The following is a 20990-nucleotide window of genomic DNA, read 5'->3' on the forward strand; positions in this document are numbered from 1 at the left end:
TTTCTTAAGAGATGAAGCCCTTGGAAAGAGATATCCTGACTCATGGAATAAAGACCCTGAAGATCATGAAATCACCAAGTTTGGATTTTAGATAAGGTGAAGTCAAATCTAACAAGGATCCTTAGCTTTAAGACCACGAAATATGGAGTCAGACAGAACTCAACTTAAAATTTTCTAGCAGTGATTAGAGACAAATTACTTAACTTGTTCAAACTGAATTTCTTTTAAAATGGGATGAAAACATTCACTTTACATAGCCATTATTGTTTGTCAAAAATGGAAAAATGAGCACAAACATTGACAATGAGAGTGGAATTGCAGGGAACACTCTTAATAATGTGGCACAGAACCTCTGGAGAGATTTAGATGTTTGTTGATATGGGCTAGGGAAGCCTGAGGGTGCTGGAGGAGCTCAGAGGAAGGAAAGGAGTACTGACAGAAAGATGGCTATGAGACTGTCAACAGTAATAATGGCCAGGAGCCTGAGGTGCTGTGTAGGGTATATTAAAAATTCACAGTTTAGTCAATATGGCGGACACAATTTCAAGATGTCCCAGAATTTAGGTCATCATGGACTACTTTGTTTTAGGTTTAAGGAGAAAACTGAGCAAAAAGATTTTAAAATCCTGCAGTTTCTCAAAAAAAAAAAAAAAAATGAAAAGAAAAAATAGAATAAGGCTAGAGCCAATAAATGAATAAATAAATAACAAACAATAATGAATAATTAATAATCTAATAAATTAAAAATCAGCAGTCAGATGATAGGAGTATTAGAAAGCAACAACAAATAAAACAGCACATTTCCCTAGAACAAGGCATATAAAGTTTGGTAGGATCTCAAGTATCAAGAGACCCAAAACTGCAAAGGCTTGATCTCATCTCAAAGACTCTGTTATGAGCAGAGAGCTCTATAGTACCCTGCTATCACACAGCACCCTGTGACAAGTGTTTTCCTGAGACCAGTCACTGGGGCATTCAGAGGCAGCAGCAGACATCATCTGAGCAGGCCCAGCTAAAGCTTAAGGTAGTGGAAACCTGGCATTATCCAAGTGATTGCAGGGTTTGAAAGAATCCAGCATGCCAGAATTATGGGATAATGAGATTTCAAATAAAGTGTTAGAAGCCATGGAATGTATGGCAGGCCCTGAGAGGGTAATGAGTGAAGTTAAAGATAAAGTGGAGAGTTAAGGAAGTCAGAAGTAGCAGAAACATAGAAATACATAGACAAAAAGTCATCCTAAGAAAGACGCCATGTAGGCTGAATGTAGCACAGGGCTGTCCAAATCCTTTCTAACTTACATGACAAAACTACATGTCCCAGATGCTGGGCATGGAGCTAGAGACTTTAATGTTCGCCATATTGGTTTGCAGACTTGCTTTGGCCATAATTCCTTCCTTGTAGAATGCTTATACTGTGTCACTATTTGTTCAAAGCATACAGTACACTTTTTAATTCTACAGGGGCTAAGACGACACTAGACTTCTGAGCAATGCTGGAACCACAAGGACTGGGGTCTCATGTACATGGGCAGAATGTACTTTGTGATGAAATGCCTTTCAGGGATCAAGGGTGTAGAATACTATGGTCTAAAGAGATGTGTTTGGGTGCCAAACTGACAAAAGGTGCTGAAACTTGAGATAGTTAATGTTGATTATTAGTTAGAAAGGACCGAGAAGTGACTGGGAGATTAATAAAGCATAGCCCTGACACCTCTACAGAGGTAACCCTGTGCAGCACAGGCTGGAGCATCAGACAGACTAAAAGGACACATCAGCTATCGCAAATATTTTATTTGCTGACTGGCTCTGGTGAGGTGAACTGGTCCACCCCTGCCATGATAAATACCTCTATAACTGTGATCCAAAACTATATGCAGTTCACTAGTGGGGGGAAAAACCTGTACAAATTAAAAAAACTTACCTTTTCATGCTTACCCACGATGTATCAAAGATACCCATTAACCTCAAAACTCCTTCAAGAATGTCTCGGATTACATCTGGTGGCATGCGCAGTGAGCGAATTTCTGAAAGAGATTCTGGCCTAATGTTTCCAACAGCTAGCTTAGCTTCGTTGACTAGAGGCTAAAAGACAAACACATCAGGAACTGTCAATGGACATCCTTTTTTCTTTTTTGGTTTTTCAAGACAGGGTTTATCTGTGTAGCTTTGGTGCCTTTTCTGGAACTCACTCTGTAGACCAGGTGGGCCTTGAACTCACAGAGATCTACCTGCCTCTGCCTCCTGAGTACTAGGATTAAAGGTGTGGCCACCACCGCCCACCAATGTATGTACTTTAAAAAAACAATAACTATAACGGACTATGAGGGCTCCAGTTCCTCAATACCCTGTTCCCAGGGGCTGGGAAAAATCTACAACCAAGCTGAATATCTAGTCTTTGATTATAATAAATGAATCTAGGGACACGAAACTCTTAGTCCACATACTTTATTCTTCTGAGTCAGTTCTCTTTCTACACAGCTTCTTTACTGCCCCCATGCTTAGCTCCTCTCTGTCCCTTCTCTTCTTGTCCTTTCTTAGTCCTAGTAATAACTAAGCTCTTATGCTCTCGACTTCATCCTTGTCCTCTGATCCTCCATCTTTCATCTTTCCTTCCTCTCCTATTCTCCTGACCTGATTCAAAATCACCTACCATCTGCCAAAACTCTTCTTGCTGCTTTCTGCTTGGGCCATGCTATTCTAACCCTGCTGCTTTCTGCTCAGGCTCAGCTATTCTCAACTCTCTCCCAGAGTCAGGAGTTCTGCTCCAGTAGTCTTCATTTGCACCTGGTTAAGCGCAAAAAACAAACAAAAAAAAAAAAAAAAAAAAAAAAAAAAAAAAACTTTTTCCTGAGTCAATAGCTCCCAATGCCACTAGGCCTCAAGGAAAGGGATGGTCTGAGCTTCATCTGCACAAGAAACAAAGCTATGCATCTACATATGGGCCTGTCTCCTAGGTGTAGGAGACAGGCATTGTCTCTGTAGGGGTGTTACCTAATACAGATCAGCAGTAGTTCTGAGAAGCTTATACTGTTTGCTGTTATGGCCCAGGAGTTATGGGTACACAAGAAATTGATGTAGGAAACAGCTGATATATTAAAAGCCAAATAACATCAAATATTCCTTGATATTTGACTTCCTCTAGAAGGATTCCTTGATATTTCTAGGTATAACTTTATCATATACAGCTGAATCTCTATTATGTATTGTTGGGCCCTGCAGCAAGTAATATTTTATACACCATGTAATATATACTGGAATTTTAGTCAAATGACTATAGTTACTAATGGCCTTCCTGTTTTAAACACACAAAAGAAAAGAATGCTCACAGTTTTCAACTAAAGCATATTGCCACTATGATTGCACCATTCTAATTTAGCAAATCTAAGCCATTTTGAGATACTTTTCCATTTTCCAGAGGTATCTGTACCGTAGGAAAAGCCTGGTCACTTAGTCAAGTCTGGAGAAACAGACTTAACAAACAGCCTGTCATGGTTACTCCCTGGCAGGCTCTCTTGATCACTTCTGTGTCCATGTCTAAGGGCACAGACCACACTGGCAACAGTGCTATGAAATAAACTGAGCCACAATAGCATTTAAGTTCAAATACAATGGTAGGCGAATATATGAAGGGATAATATTCACATTTAATTAGAACATATATTTTCAACTTACTTGTACTTCTTTTAATTCATCATCAATTTTACTTTTTCTTTCTTCAATTTTAACAACTTCTTCTGCTATTTTATGTTTTAGTCTTTCAAGTTCTGTCTTTTGCTCACTAGCATCCTGAAGGAATAGTTAAACGACATTACAATCACTTATAGTGCACTCAGTGTTGAAAAGCACAACAACAAAAACAATCTTTTTTAAAATAATGTTTCCTAATTTTTTTATATGAATTTTTGGTCAGTAGCATGATGAAGGCATTTTGTCAATTGAGGGTCCTCTTCCCAGGTAAGTTTAGCTTGTGTCAAGCTAACAAAAACAAACAAAAGCACCAGGACAATTAAAAGTATATTTGAGAAATAGATAAAACAGAATGATAGCACAGAGATCTAGTATGATTTATAAATTGTCTTCAAAAATTAGCTCTATTTTACCACCATCAACAAAACAGAAATACAGACTAGGAAAATCATGAGTTCCCTTGCAGGCCTGCCTTACTCTACAAATGTAAAACCAGGGGGAAAGGGCCTATTTCATGGATAACTAGGCAGTTACGCTCAAAGGATCGACTCAGCTGCAGTGCTCAGAGGGGATGAACAGCACCACAGCCTCTGATGCTGGAGGTAAAGAGACACAACAGACAAAGCATGCAGACCACAGGCAACAAGACGCCCCAGCAGAGAGAACTCACCAAGTTCCCTTGGAATAAGCTCAACAGAAGAAGGGTGATGCTTAGGAAATATAATTAAAATTGAATATACTATCAAAGTCTAAATATGATTTTTAAAAGATATTTATGAATGTTGAAAGTATTAAAAGGGGGAAATGTCAAAGTCTGAAGGAAAGAATAGCTAAAGGATACTATTTGGCAAGAAGAACATAGACACTATCAGTTGCACACAGAACAACACTGATTTAATATAAGAATAGCTAATATTTACAAGCAGGAGGCACCTGAAGGCTTGGCACCATCAGTATGAACAATAAGAAAAATGACACACATGTCCTCTAAAGCCAATGTGAACCAGTATGAACGATCCCTTTTCATCTAAGTGAAAAATCTAATTTTCACACTGATGGACAAGCAGCTGCAGATGCTCTTCACTTATTTATCTGCTGGCACCCGACCCTCCCCAAGCACCACCTGCATGGACACGGTGATCTCCTGAAGGGCAGCATCAGCTTCATCCTGCTTTATTCGAAGCAATACGCTCTGCTCACCGGCCTTTCTGTTCAGCTCATCCACGAGAGCTTTGGCTTCATTTAGTTTAGACACACCAGCCTAAATCAATACAACATTGATTGGAGATAAATATAAAGGAATTCTATATACACACAGGAAAAGCCTTCATGAAACAATCAAACAAATAGAGAAAGGGGACCATTTTTTTTTCTTATTGCTAATTAGAATGTTTTATTAAGTGTCATATCCATTAAAGGTGCAAGAAAATACTTGACAGAAGTTTTAAAGAAAAACACTTTAAATTGGTGGTTCTCAACCTGTGGGTTGCAACCCCCTTAGGGGTCATATATCAGATTTTACATTATGATTCATAACAGTAGCAAAATTACAGTTATGAAGTAGCAACAACATTTTATGGTTGGAGTTACCACATGAGGAACTGTATTAAGGGGTCAAAGTGTTAAGAAGGCTGAGAACCACTGCTTTAAGCATGACAGCGATTCTGAACAGACCACCATACTATTCAATAGTCTAATTAGTGGGCTGCATCTTCATTCTCCATTGTATGTGACAGAAGGGAAAAGAAGATTCAGCGAACCTTGCAGTCTGTAACCAGATGAGTCTTTCTTACAGCAGGCTTAGCCTAGCTGACCTTATACACAATGCTGGTGAGCATCATAAATCTGAGTGGGCATTTGACCTGGCATGGCTATATGGTCCCCTATCCTACTCCTCCATCACTAACGGAAGAAATGGTTATCAAAATAAATTCTTCTCTTCTGTTAAATAAGCTAGGTTTCTGACCCCTATTAGATGTAGAGACAGTCATGGAGAAAGGAGACTTTAAACAATATTTACTGAGCACCTAAATGGAATATAGGTATCACACAGAGTTTTATCACATGTGGGTGTGTGTGTGTGTGTGTGTGTGTGTGTGTGTGTGTGTGTGTGTGTACACACACATATAACTGACTCAATGAAGGAACAATTCTGCAAATTTAAATAATTTACCCAAAGCACCATTAAGAACTAAGTCAGGAAATCAACCCTCCCCAAAAATCATACTTAGTTACTATCTTCACATCCTTAGTTCTCCACCATAACTAAGACACTACTGTGGAAGATACCACACACTTTGGTTACAGACATCAATCTTTAACTGACTCTGTCCTGCTGGCTGGCTTTAATATTGCAGGAAGGTGCTATGCAGTCTGCTTGGGGAGAAAAGACATCAATGGTCTTATTCAGCACTGGACACTAGATGCCACACAACTGACCTGTCAAGTGAGATGTATTCACTGGTACAATAGAGCAGGACTGGATTTGAGGCCTATTCCACAGGATCAGATTCACAACAGGCACTGTTACCATAGTCAAACATGTGGCTAAGGAAGTCATAGGACCCAGGGGAGAGCCTAGTGGTGTTGTTTTCCTACCAAAGGTCATGTTGTCAAAGGCCCTTCTTGTATTTGTGGAATAAAATGGGCCAAGGAAAAGCACCTTGACCCTGACTTGACCTTAAGACCAGAGCCAAGGAAAAATACCCTGAACCTGACTTGACCCCAAGACCACAGCTTGAAATCCCACCAATCCAGGAGTTTGCCCTAGAGTTATGCTGCAAAATCCAACCAATCCCTGAAATTAACCCAAAATCAGACTACAGAAGCACACCAATGCCAAGCCACCCTGCAAAAGCTCCACGCCCCACAGAGCAAGAAGCCCTAGATAAGCTCTGTACTCCGCTCAGTTTGCTACAGCCTCTCACCTTAGAAGCAACCACTCTCCTGGATTTTTCCTCCCCAGGAAATCTCTTGAGTGAGGTTTGCTGTGAGGTGTGACACTTTCACAGTAGCGGAGTCCAGTTGCAGCACAGCTTTAACACTCGCTGGGAAAACTTTCCCTAGTGGAGCAGAGCTATAACACTTTTGCTGGGGAAACCCTCCAGAGCAGCTGTTATACTTGCACTAGGGAAACCTTTCCCTGGAGCAGAGCTAAAACACTTCTGCCAGAGCAGAGCTGCACTATTTACAGTGATTTTGTGCTATTCTCAGGCTCCCAACTGCCAGGAGACCTTTCCATCCAAGCTCCAATGCTTACAGTGTTGGTGCCCATCTTGGTCAGAGAAGCTTCCTGTGGCACTAGTTAATGCAGATACTCATTACATTTCAAAGTGCAGAAAGTAACAAACTGTCAGTGTTCGGCCATAGGTGGATGGCTATACCAAGCCCTGCTATAAGACTCAGAACACAAAGGAAAAGGGAGAGGAAAGAAAGTAAGGACCAGAGGTTGGGGAGGAATGCCATGAAATGCTCTCCTCCAGAGATGACACTACTATTGCACATGTGAAATCAGAGCAGCTCTGGTTACCTGACCAAGATTTGTACAAAATAGACCCAGTCAAAAATTCCAGCATGGTAGGGGAGAGGACCCTAAAGAATTCATCTCCTTATTGAAGAGCTATTGGTAATTGATGGCTGCAGTCACTCTCTTTGACTGAACACTGGTATGTATACATAGGCATGTACCAAATGAACTCAATGGGTTAATTAAGAAAAGAAACCTTAAAGGAAAATTTACACAATTGGGTCTTAAGTTAGACCCTACTATATTATCCTACCAGAGAGAAGACAGAACTTTGGAAAAGAAAACACTTTTTTTTTTAGAAAATAAAATACTCTTAGAAGCTGGCATTTTGGTGTGTGGATGGTAGGGTGCTTACAGAGCTGTGGACTAAGCCCAATACCATGTATAGGAGAGGCAAATGCTCTACCCCAGAAGCTAGCATTTTAAAACTACTAGTTTTATAAATTGAAGCTATAGTTAGAATAATACACAAAGAAAACTCTTTAGAAAGTGAAGTTGCTGTGGAATATTCTATGAAGATATGTCACTCAGATTGGTTTAATAAAAATCTGAATGGCCAATAGCTGGGCAGGATTTTCAGAGCTGAGAGCACGTTGGGAAGAAGAACAACACAGTTACCAGGAGAGGCTGGGGAAGCAGGTCATGTAGGAGATGAGGTAACAAGCCATGAGGCACGTGGCAGCACTTAAATAGAAATGGATTAATTTAAATTATAAGAGCTAGTAAGAAACAAGCTTAAGCAATCAGCTGAGCTTTCATAATTAATAAGAAGTCTCTATATGGTCATTTGGGAGCTGGCTGGTGGAACAGAGACTCACTACAAATGGCATCCAATGTGGTAGCAAATATTTCCACATAGGACCTGAGAATGCTTTTAAAAAGTTCCAAACACACAAAAACAGAGCCAAACATAGCTTTCTAGTCCCACAGTCTCTCACGTGAGCTGTGGTACAAAGACGAGTCTCCAGGCCATTGCATGCAGACTTGAGCCACCAGTGTGCTATGAGCTAAGCTGTGCTATAGTTTAAAATTTTGCTCATGCAAATAGAAAAGATTACAAATGTGCAGTAAAGGGCTGGAGAGATGGCTCAGAGGTTAAGAGCACTGACTGCTCTTCCAGAGGTCCTGAGTTCAATTCCCAGCAACCACATGGTGGCTCACAACCATCTGTAATGAGATCTGATGCCCTCTTCTGTCCTGCAGTCATACATGCTGTATACATAATAAATAAATAAATCTTTTTTTAAAATATGCAGTAAAGCAGGTTCAGATGGAAAAAAACTCTAACCAGGTTACAGTATGTTTGACAATAGACAGTCGTCATAAAAATAAATAAATAAATAAACAAATAAATAAATAGTTTAAAAATAAAGTCTTTAAAGAAAGAGTAAAGTAATTAAAAAATAAGTCATATAGAGATGGGAAATATACAAGGAGTCCAGATCCCGTGTGGGGTCGTATTGACTTTAAATGTTTTGATTGCTGATGAGCAAACAATTGCTGAGAGATCCTGGATTATAAAAACCACTAAATTAAACCAAGCTAGATATTTTTCAAATGTCTTAACTTCAAAAAGGAAGTAAAAAACGTTACATTAGGGAAGAGGTTATACTTTTGTTTCCACAAAAATTGAAAGGCTGTGAATTCATTCAATGTTGATAGAGATCAGATTTAATTGGAGAAACTCCCTGAAATCCTGGCCACAGACATAAAGAAATAAACTTAAAAAAACATAAGACATGTGAACTATATTCTATCTGCTCAAACATAAAACAAAAAATCATCTTTGGCTGGCTTTTATACAATGCACTGTCTATATTTGTGTTAATAGAGATATGTATGTTACCTTTGAAAGTTTATGTGTTTTCAGAGCAAGGGGACCAGATAACAATGAAAATGAGTTGCCCAGGTGATCCAGCCTCTCAGAGTGCCTCTGTTAGAGTTTCTTCAGAGATCTCCATCCAGAACAACTTCAAGGCTGCTGGCTGAGATGGTGCAGCCTCACAGACTACTCTATCCAGGACATGACCATTATCCTAATTGTCTCAGGGTCTCCCAAAGATTTCAGCACCCCCAAACAACAGGAAGCATTCTAGAGAACACAACAAACATATTCCTAAGAGGTGAGGTGGGTGCTTTTTGGTCATTCAATGGGTTATAGATGTTTGTCATCATTTAGGAGAGTGGGTTACAAATTGTTACTGATCATGGTCACAGAGAAAGCTAAAACAAAGGAGATTAAATTCAGGGATCTCTCTCTGAAGGGAAAAGGGGGGATATATTATAGAAATGATGACATAAAAGGTGGATTATTGAGTCTACTTTTGAACAACCACTAGTTTCAAATATTTTACATTGGTATGGGTATTGGTATATTGATACAAATTTAAAGTTCTTTTTATTATACTGTATTATATGTTTCTATTTCTTGTTTTAAGGTATTGTACCTATATAGCTCATTTATACATGTAATATAAAGTTCTAGTCCTTGAAAGCTATTTAGGATAATAAAGAAATACAGGTTGGTAGTTAGTCATCTATAACAATCAAACTTATAGTCATGTTAAGTATATTTTCAATGTCAATCAGAGACATATTTTAAATATATAGATGGTCTTTAAACACTACAGAGACCTACAGAATGTGGGCATTTTAGTGATTTAATAATGTAGGACTTCTCATGACAGTGAGGCATGTCTGCTCCTGGTAGCACCAATCTACTTCATAAAAGGCTGATGGACATTGAAGAACCTCCATATGGAGTTTGCTTCCTTTATGGCAAAAGCTAGCCATGTGCGCAAGAAACTGCCCTTGCCTTGACTGCTGACAGTTACTGTCCAAACTGGACCAGCAGAGCACAAAAGAAAGTGAACTTTACCAAGACAGGGTAGGAGAGTCCTTCAAAATTCCTGCTTCACAGAAAAGTCTGTCAGGTATTCTAGACCCATAGGCTGGAGCTGGATGTCCCAGTGTTACAGAGGAACCTTGGGGTGACTGTCCAGGAAGCCAGCTGTCTCTGTTGCTTTGAAAGTGGTTTGCACTACACTTGTTTCCTCGAGTAATATTTTATCCTTCTGGAGTCCTTGATGGAGTTGAGGACTAGATAGTTATAGTGTGCCTTAGTTATGATAAAAGGTAAATTAAGTACAGAGTTTTGGGCTCATCAAGATAGAATAAATAATGGAATATTTTCTCCAAATGTGCCAAATACAAATGGATTGGACATTTTAAATGTAATTCTTACCCCCGATAATTGTTATTACTTATAGTTTTATGTTAGAGTTAAAACCTTTCCTTTTTATTGAGACAAAAAGGGGGATATTGTGAAATATTCCTTTACACTGTGCGAAGACATGTCACTCAGACTGGTTTAATAAAAAGCTGAATAGCCAACAGCTAGGTAGGATGTTCAGAACAGAGAGGATGCTGGGAAGAAGGCCAGAGTTGCCAGGACAGGTAGAGGAAGCAGGTCATGTAGGAGATGAGCTAATAAGCCATGACCCACATGGCAGCACATATATTAATTGAAATGGGTTAATTTAAGTTATAAGAGCTAGTTAAAAACAAGCCCAAGCTAAAGCTGAGCTTCCATAATTAGTAAGAAATCTCTGTGTGGTTATTTAGGAAATGGCTGGCCAGGCAGAGACTCACTACAGAAGTGGTATGAGTAAGAACATTATGTTATAAATAATTTTGACCAAAAAGATCAGTTTGCTTTTAAAACATAATTTCAGTTTCATAATATCAAATATTAACCTTTCCAATAATATTTTACAAAATCACTGTTTACATTTCCTTGTTTTCTTTCTTTTTTCAGGTCTCCTGAGACAAGATTTACTAATTAGCCCAGGCTAGCTCAAACTCCCAATCCTCCTACCTCAGCCTCACAAGTACTTTGATTACCAGCATAGATCAAACCCAGCTAAATAATGACTTGTCAATTTCTAGAATGCTTTCATGTAAAAAAAGACCTCAGGGGCGGCACTACACCTGTCAAAAACATTAAATCCCTTAAAGGTCAAATAACTAGTGGGAAACACTGTGGGGAAGTATAATTGTTTCTGGAGGGTTTATTATACATTATTTACCTATACTAAATATATTATATTATATTTACCTATACATATATGCCACATGCAACATAGCATTGTTATCTGCATTATTATTCCCTATAAGCAGTAACTCAAGACATAAGAATTGAAACCTAGCCAGGCAGTGGTGGCGCACACCTTTAATCCCGGCACTCAGGAGGCAGAGGCAAGTGGATCTTTGTGAGTTTGAGGCCAGCCTGGTCTACCGAGCAAGATCCAGGAAAGATGCAAAGCTACACAGAGAAAGCCTGTCTCGATAAACCAAAAAAATAAAAATAAAAAAATAAATAATTGAAACCTAAAAATGAAATATTTAAAGATTACCAATACTATACCTGTAAATGACTTTGTCGCTTCAGTAATTCCTGTTTCTTGCTGCTGCTGATGGCAGAGTACACATGCAAAAAGGTCATGTACCTGCTTGGGGTGGCTCCATATGCTTTACAAGACTCATGGATTAATAAGAATGATTTTAGAAAGTCAGGATCAACTAGAAAAAGATAGGAAGTAAAAGTTATTTATAAGCATGCTATGTTAAAAATTATATAAAATAATCTTGCCTATATCTCAGATACCCCACTCTATGTAGTTATAAACACAAGACCTTTCTTAAAAGAATAAAATCACCCATAACTCCTATGCTCCTTAGGACCTGAGCTCTATGGTTATAGTGGTCTCTCTCTTTCCACTGTTATTTATTTCCCCCACACAGTGCTATTGCTGTAAAATGAATCCACTGGTTACTGTAACATTATAAATTAATTAGAACTATATTATGCATATAATCAAAAAGTCAACACAGTAAGAGCTACTTGAAATAGAAAAGAGATTCTAAAATTTATTCATTTGATAGAGAAGGGGGGGAATACTTTAAAAATCAGAAAGAGTAAGTTCAAACTAAATTCAATGGATCTGTGATCACGCACATACTTCCCTCTCGTTGATCATCTGCATTCCCTTCTGCAGTGAATGAAGCCAACTTCTAATTACTTCTTAAGCCAGAAGCCATTGAGACACCCTTGACTCAATACCCTCCAAGTCCATTCTTTTCTGTCACCTTACCTCTTCCTTGGTCCAGACCTTGTCTGCCCTATATCACAGAAGTGCAATTCTAAAGTGGTCTAGTTACCTACCATTTGCCCAAAGTAAGCACTTCACAATAACTGGAGAAAAAGTAAAGGTGGGGTAGAGGTGAGGAGACAGTTCTAGAGATCCTCGTGTAAAAGGAAATCCTAATCATCTTGTTACCAAAATCTCCTAAGAGCCCCAGGTCACTCATGAAGTAGATTGCAAACCCAGTACAGTATGCTAAGCTATTGATTCCTAACCCCACCCACCCTTTCCTCTTCACTGAAACGCATCTTTCCACCATTTCTTCACAGTTCCAAAGCAATGCCTGTGCTGCTCTTCCATGCTGTCCTCACACCACACACTGACCAGGAAGTCTTCCCAGACTGGCTGTTTAGAACACTTCTACTTCTTGGCATACTTGCCATACCAGAACTGCACTCTTCAACACACTTTAGATGAAATTCTACCACCCATTTGCTGCTACATCAGAATTTAATGTCTATGTACGGCATGATTCTTGTTTTCACTAGGCTATTTAGCTCCTTCAGTAAATAGCCCTGTGTCTAGCATAAAACAATCTTACTTAAACATTTTATGATTAGATATTTGTGTTAAATAAATATGACTATAGTATAAAAAATTGCTTATCCAAAATTAATGTGAACTAATATTATAATTGACAAACTATACCATCTTTACTCACAAAATATCATGAAACTTTTCTGGACTTAAATGAAGTTGTATGATATATCTACTGATCAGAGCCAAAATAATATAATAAGGACTTCAACTGACTAGGTCATAAAGTAATTGTGTTTGTGAAAGGGTAGGGAATGAGGCTATAGGAATGTATGTGCAAGTTCATGTGGGTACACATGTACATGAAAGGGCACACGCACATGGCGGGCCAAGACCAACCTCAACAACTGTCCCAGTCATTAGGCCAGGCTGCCTAAGTAGCAAGTGCAGGGATCCTCCTGCCTCTGCCTTCCTAGGGGGGTTACAAGCAAGTGCCACATCAGCATTTATGTGGGTCCTGAATCAAACTCATGCATGCATGCAAGCAGTTTACAGAAACATCTCCCCAGCCCCCAGGAAAAATCATTTTTTAATTTCTGACACATACATACTCTTTGGGCTCCTTTATGACACAAATTTAATTTAAAAATGAAGAGAGCTTCAAATTTTAATAAGCACAAGAAATGTTACTGTTAACAATTACTGTTGTGGAATATCCCTTTATACTGGGTGAAGATGTGTCATTGCGATTAAAGAGCTGAATGGTCAATAGGTAGGCAGGAGGAGGTTAGGTGGGACTTCTGTGGACAGAAAGGACTCGAAGAAGAAGAAAGGCAGGGTTGCTAGCCAGATGCAGAAAAAGCAACATGAGCAGTACAGAGAGATGAGTTAACGAGCGACGTGACAGAATGTAGATTAAAATAAATAGGTTCATTTAAGTTGTAAGAGCTAGTGGGATAAGTCTAAACTAAGGTCAAGCTTTCATAATCAATATAAGTCTCTGTGTCATTATTTGCGAACAGGCAGTACAGAGAAAGACACTGTTTAATAAAATCATCTTCCGTGAATCGCTAATGTGAGAAATAGTAATACCTCATAAATTCAAAAAATATAAATAAGTTACCCCAAAATACTACCTGCATTTTTTTTCTTTTCTTCTTTTCTTTTTTTGTCATGTTTTTCTTCACCATCTGTTTCACTGAATAACATTTCTGGTATCTAAAATGCAGAACATTTCTTTACCACGCAATGAAATGTAACCCAAAATATATCTAATATATAAATAACTAATGCTGAACTTCCTTTCATTGATTTATTACAAAGCAGTAAAGTCTCTAAGAGGATTTAAGTTAACATTTGTGGGGTACAGTGTGTTTGAGAGAGCACTTGTGAGGGAAGCATGTACAAGCATCTGTGTGTCTAGAGCCCAGAGGGCAACCCCAAGTGGCATTCTCAATAATGCTACCCACCTCTATGGAGACAGGCTTCTCACCACACTGGAGCTCACCCATCAGCTAGCTGCCTGCCTAAGGAACCGCCTGTCTCTGCTTCCCCAGAGCTCGGATTATAAGCATGCAAAACCATACCCAACTTTTTAACTTGGCTTCGGGGAGATCCAAACTTGGTCCTCACAGTTGTCCCATCCTTGCTTGCATGGTAAGCCTTTACCTGTAGGTTTCTCACCCTTCTACCAAGACAAACACTTGCCTTCCAGGCTGACTCTCGCTCAACACCAACCTCCTTTCAGCCTCCACTCCAGTCCAGTCCTAGGGACTCAATCACCTTCTCATTGTCACCCCTCTTTTTCAAACTGTAATTTTCCTCTTTATCGCTTAAATTCCTTGGTGAAACAATTTTATTGTACAAGTGTCCTCAACTCCCCTCCTGCCACTTGTTCATCACACTTAAGTGGCAAAACCATCCTTCATCTCCAGTAATAACATCGCTTCTGAATTCAGGGAGAAAACACAGCAGCATACTCAGGACTTCATAGCTGCTTGTTTTCTATTCACACAGGTTAAAACAACTTGCCTGCCCTCAATCTGTCTATGATGTAATATCACACTACTCTGAAATGTACCAGACATGATATGTATTTCTATCATACAAAAATAAGCAAGCAATTAGGAGTATGAATATTATTCAATACACAATGTCTAAGGTTATTACTGATTCAGACAAAATATAGTAAGTGGATTGTAGTTAAAATGGTGCTATAAACTCACACATTAAAATCAATTGGGTTGCCTACCCTTCAATCCTACCCCCAGCAATCCATCTCTCCTCTATATTTGCTCAGAAAGGGGCAGGCCTCCTATGGGCATCAGCAAGCTCAGCATATCAAGCTGCCATAGGATCAAGCACCTCCCCATGTATTAAGGTTGGAACAAGCAATCCAGCATGAGGAATAGGTTCCCAAGAGCTCGTCAAGGCACCAGGGACTGCACTTGCTCCTGCGGTGATATCACTCTGTGTGCTGTGAAGGTGTTGCTCTGATTTGATTGATAAATAAAATGCTGACTGGAGAGTAGCCAGGCAGGAAGTATAGTATAGGCAGGGCAAAGGGAGAGGAGAAGGCTGGGAAGAGGAAGGCGACATCAGCAAGCCATCCAGGGAGCAACATGTAACAGGCACACAGGTAAAGCCATTGAACATGTGGCAACATAGATTAACAGAAATGGGCTGAGTTTAAGTGTAAGAGCTAGTCAGTGGTAGGCCTAGGTAATGTCCGAGCAATTTTAAATAATATTAGCCTGTGTGTTTATTTGGGTCTGAGTTGCTGCAGGACTGATGGGTGAGAGAGATTTGTCTTGACCATGGGCCAGGCAGGACTGGACAAAACTCCACTACATGCTCCCACTTCTAGGAGCCACACAAACAGACCAAGCAACACAACTGTCTCATACATGCAGAGGGCCAAGGTCAGTCCCATGCAGGCTCCCGGGTTGTTGGTTCAGACTCTGTGAGTTCCCATGAGCCAGGCTAGCCATTTCTGTGGGTTTTCCTGCAATGTCCCTGCCCCCTGCCCCCCAGGCTCCACAATCCCTCCTCTGTTTCCTCAGCCGGACTCCCTTAGCTCTGCTCAATGTTTGGCCATGGGTGTCTGAATCTGCCTCTATCAGTCACTGGATGAAGGCTCTCTAATGACAACCAGGTTAGTCCCCAATCTGATCACAGGGATGGCCAGTTCAGGCTATGCATCCACTGCTGCCAGGAGTCTTAGCTGGGGCCATCCTTGTAGACTTGTGGGAGTTTCACTTGCATTAGGCTTCTACCCGACCCTCTAAAGCACCAATTTCCAGTCATCCTTCTCAGCACTCTCCCCCACCACCTACTTTCCCCCAACCCTCAAGTTGCTATGCTCACAAGCCCCCAATCCATCCAGCAGATCTCTTCTATCCAGCCCCTCAACGTGCTTTTTAAAAGTACTTAAATTTTTAAATTTTCACTTTGTAAAATTCTTACTATGCATTTTTTTTTTAATTCTAGGCTAGCACCTGTTAGGCTAATAAATCTAAGGCATAAAATTTAAAAAGATAACTATCTCTTTACTCCATTAAAATTTCTATACTCAACTAAAAGTTTCCATCTAAAATTCTATATTCAACTAAACTATCACTGGAATAGAAAGAAAACAGAGATCCCTTTAGACACAGTAGAAATGCCTAGTACGTCAGTTAAGCTAATGTTCAAACCAGCACCAAACACAAACTGTGAAAGTAACACCAAGTAGAACAAGCTTCAAGGTCAGAACACACCTTCTTCATACTGCTGTCGGACCAGCCTTCCATCCACAGCACCTGGCATTTCTTATGCAAAGCCGGATTACTCTCACAGTTTATTATGAAATTTATATTTGCAGAATCCATAATCAAGACAACATGCAAGTTTTGTTGAATTCCTGAAAAATTCGGGAGAAACTGTAATCATGGAAAATTATGAGAACAACTATAAATCAAAGAACTTACATATAGACTGGTTTTATGATAAACATTTTTTTTTTTGTAAATGAAACAGTAGGAGCTGCTTATAGGAAAGAGCAAACTACAAAGTAATATTAAGGCAAGAATTTTACACTGGATAAAAAAGCTGTAAGTGGCCCCTGGTAGATTTCCTAAGATCTAGTATCTGGCCCCAGAGCCATGGAAACAAGGACAGCACTGACTGGACTCCGTGGGTAACAAAAAGACAGCATCAAGTTGGGAGTGGGGTGTGGTAGAGGAGCCTAGGAGTTAGATGGGGAGCAAAAAGATGCTATCATCAAGATACATGGTATAAATGTATCAAATTCTCAAAGAATGAATAAAAAATATCTGCACACATGCAGTTTTGTCACAGATGCTAAGAAAAAGATTCATAAAGATATCATATAAAATGGCTGGGTGTTGTGATTTATGCTTTTAAAAATTTCTATTTTATTTCCACAGTGCACAAGAAAGTGCTTCTGTATGAAGGGCTGTCTTATTTAAGACAAGACCTACTACTATAGTTATTATAATATGATTAAATGAAAATGTAGACAGCAAAGTTGGTATTCCAAAAATATCACAGCAATTCCAACATTGCCCTCTGGTAAAATTTCCTAACATATTGTTATTACAGGCTTCTTCTGTGTTACTTTCTAAAATCTGCAGGAAAAAAATAACAGAAAAGGTGTTAATTATGAAAGAACCCTAAATTTAAGATACCTTTGCAAACTAGTGAAAAACTAAGACAAATTAAATTGTGGAAAACTTAGGAAGTCCTGAGTGAATGTTACTGCTTAACAAGTACATGGCCATGTCAAGGACCAATGTCTCAGGCCCATGAGAAATTGGCAAAGCCTTACTTCCTACCTGAGTCAGGCTTAGAGTGATGGCAAAATCTTTCTCAGGTCTAAGTGCAAATGTTGACTGTGTACAAAAGAATGAGTGTTTACAAATGATTGAGCAATATATGCAAAACTAGTAACTGCACCTCCTACCTAGGCTAGCTAAATCTCCCTCCTGTGCTGTGCATAATACTCACACGGAGGTACTGGATATTGTACAATAAGTACTACTCCACTAGAGTAAGCATGGCCTACCTTCCCCAATTTCTCTGTGCAGCTATTTGTCACTTACTATGTTTACTATGTTTTCTTCATTCCCTCCCCACCCCTAGTCAGGCCAAGGTGCCAAGCTGTGCAGAACACCCTATTAAATCATATTTATTTCACTCCAACCAGGATGTAAACTTAGTGATGAACTCTCTGCCTCTTACTGTATGTGAAGTAGTTGAAGACTGGTCCAAAGAAACCATCCTGGGAAGCTTGATCTTTCAAAGGCGACAGCAAAGGCTCTAGCTCTTCCAGCGTGTACAGTCCAGGGACCTCACCTGTGGAAGAACATCACATTTCTTTTTTACTTTGACTAGCATATACCAGTTCAAAACCAATTTTACATACGAAATGCTTTTCAATTTTTACTTTAAATTTTTCTGTTCAGTCATTACCAGAAGTATTAACAATAACTTTTACATATTCTTGGTTTTATAAAGCTTGAGATCTCAATTCTTCATTCATAACCATGCGTCAGCTCTTATGACCTTAGTAACAACTATGTTCAAGGTTCCCTGCAATATTTTATACAGTAACTTTAATTGGATAATTTTTACAACAGTACTTATATTTGCTTCATAGAAACCATTCACTTGCCGGAAGCCAAAAGGCTATTGATCATCTCCAAAAATGTAGGATGTACAAACTGGTAATCCTCAAGAAGTAAAACTACCTGCTGCGCCTCAATCCCCGCCAGATGCAGCACCTGCAAAATGAGGGAAGACCAGTCCTCTTAGTGACTTTTGGAGCAGTTGAAGATTACAACCTTTGGCTGGCATGACAACATAACAAGATACTCTTGAACACAGTCTGAAGAGTGAAACAGATAGTGTGCCTGTGAGGCTGGCCACAGCACACCACAAATTCCAGAGCAGAGGGGTTATCTACACAAGGAAGTGACTACAATGCATTTGTCTATTGACAAGTCTATTGATTTGATGTTACTGCTGGCATTGTTTCTAAGACACAGCATCTTGCTATGTGACTCAGGCTGGCCTTGAACTTGCCAGGATCTTGCTGCCTTTTCCTCCTAAGTGTCCACACCTAGCTTACTTAGTGCCTATTTTCCAACTTATTTATATCTGAGAAACAGAAAGGAAATTATATGTGACCTGTATTATTTGGAAAGTAAATTAAAGCCATCAATAACTATTACTTGAAGAAAAATTTATTGTAGAAATCACTGAAGCAAAAACTAGATCATTTTTGTAAGTTTACTCTTCCTACACAGTTATGCAGTCCTACCTATCACCCAACTTGACATCCCATAGTCTCAGATGCCCACAACCTGGATATCCTAACAGGAATCTCCCAGTACAGATGAAAATTTATAGGGAAAATAAAACTAAAACAAAAATGTGTTACATGTAGGAATCTAATAGTTTTAATAATCAGTGAGATTATTAAAAAAGCAAATAAAGGAAAATAGTGTCCACAACTCACATGTTTGAGATCATTCCTGAACTGCTTTGGCTCATAGCCTCTGGAAATCTTTGGTGAGAAGAGCACTGCACCATGCATGTGACTGACTACAGATGTGACAGTCCGTCGCCCCACACCACTTCGTCCTGCCAACAGAAGTGAGCCTCCAGGGAAACTTAGTACTCTGTCTATCCTAGACATATATTCCAGAACTTCTTGGAAAAGTAAAATATCTAAATTCTGGTTATCTCGTCCATAGTGAATAAGACCCTTTGAAAAACAAAAACAGATTTTATAATTAATGTAATTTCTAGTTATATAATAAAAATGTTACTTTTCTGGGGCTGGAGAGATAGTTCAGAAGTCTTGCTGGATCTGGGTTTTGTTCCCATTATCTTCATGGCCTATAACTCCAATTCCAGGGGGATCTGATTCATTCTTCTGGCCTTCACAGCTCCTGAATGCACTTTACTCTCATACAGTACACACACACACACACACACACACACACACACACACACACACACACACACAATATATCTTTTAAAAAATATTAGAACTGGACTAGAGAAATGGCTCAGAGGTTAAGAGCACTGAATACTCTTCCAGAGGTCCTGAGTTCAATTCCCAGCAACCACATGGTGGCTCACAAACATCCACAATGAGATCTGGTACCCTCTTCTGTATACATAATAAATAAATCTTTTTAAAAAATTAGAATAAATTATATTTTGACAATATTACATTTTATTTCACATCTAAAATTTTACCATGCAATAACCCAATTTTGTAGGTATATAAAAAACAAGTTCAAGGGTGCCCAAAATTAAACTAGCTTTGGACAGCACTGCAGCTGAACTGGGGTTTGGTTCCCAGAATACATGTAGGGTCTCTCACAACAGCCTACCTCTAGCTTGGTGGACCTGACACCTTCTGGCTTCCAAGGGTACCCACAAGCATATGTTACACACAATAAAAAAGAATACATATGCCTCACTGTTTCTTCTTCTTCCTTACAGCCAAACTGAAAGTGAGTGAGGGGGGAGAATAAGGGAAAAGGGGGAGAAGAAATGAGGGGGAAGGGCAAAAGGGAAACCAGGAAGAAAAACTGCACAGAAGATCAAGATTCAGGATCTCTAACCCTCACATGGTGACCTGACTCTGATGGTGTCACCCTGGAGACCACCCATTTTCTCTTTCATCAGGTGACTCTAATATTGAGGTGTAACACTCATCATTGCAGGGATGTTCCCAATCACTATTCTCATTGCTATCCCAATGCCAACACCATCTTTAAAAAGTTATCTTAGTAATTTTTACATGCATCTATCCATCTAGTAATGTCTGACAGAATGAACTAAACTGCAAAGAACAGAACAGGTTCTATCTAGTGTATGATCTTTCATTTCACATACTCAAGTGTTTCCAACAAATAACTTACTATCATAACCATACCTTACTCCAAACATGATTCCCATAGCTTCTTTTCTTGTTGCTGTTGTTTGTTTTGTTTTTTGAGACAGGGTTTCTCTGTGTAGCTTTGCAGCTTGTCCTGGAACTCACTTTGTAGACCAGGCCAGCCTCGAACTCACAGAGA

The 20990-nt window shown here is 39.3% G+C and overlaps 1 protein-coding gene across 2 annotated transcripts in view; it reads right to left on the reverse strand.

Moving 5' to 3' along the window:
* Window positions 1–20990, reverse strand: part of Dync2h1 (dynein cytoplasmic 2 heavy chain 1) — a 229691-nt gene that overhangs the window by 130018 nt on the left and 78683 nt on the right. For both annotated transcript variants that reach the window (XM_036192145.1, XM_036192144.1), the window contains exons 49-57: window positions 19415–19663; window positions 18569–18677; window positions 18136–18249; window positions 16653–16795; window positions 14031–14112; window positions 11640–11794; window positions 4811–4948; window positions 3673–3786; window positions 1922–2082 (exon numbers count right to left, since the gene is read on the reverse strand). In XM_036192145.1, the coding sequence (XP_036048038.1) occupies window positions 1922–2082; window positions 3673–3786; window positions 4811–4948; window positions 11640–11794; window positions 14031–14112; window positions 16653–16795; window positions 18136–18249; window positions 18569–18677; window positions 19415–19663 (1265 nt within the window). The remainder of the gene's footprint in view (window positions 1–1921; window positions 2083–3672; window positions 3787–4810; window positions 4949–11639; window positions 11795–14030; window positions 14113–16652; window positions 16796–18135; window positions 18250–18568; window positions 18678–19414; window positions 19664–20990) is intronic.

The sequence above is a fragment of the Onychomys torridus genome, chromosome 7 (genome assembly GCF_903995425.1).
Source record: "Onychomys torridus chromosome 7, mOncTor1.1, whole genome shotgun sequence".
In the NCBI taxonomy this organism is placed as follows: Eukaryota; Metazoa; Chordata; class Mammalia; order Rodentia; family Cricetidae; genus Onychomys; species Onychomys torridus.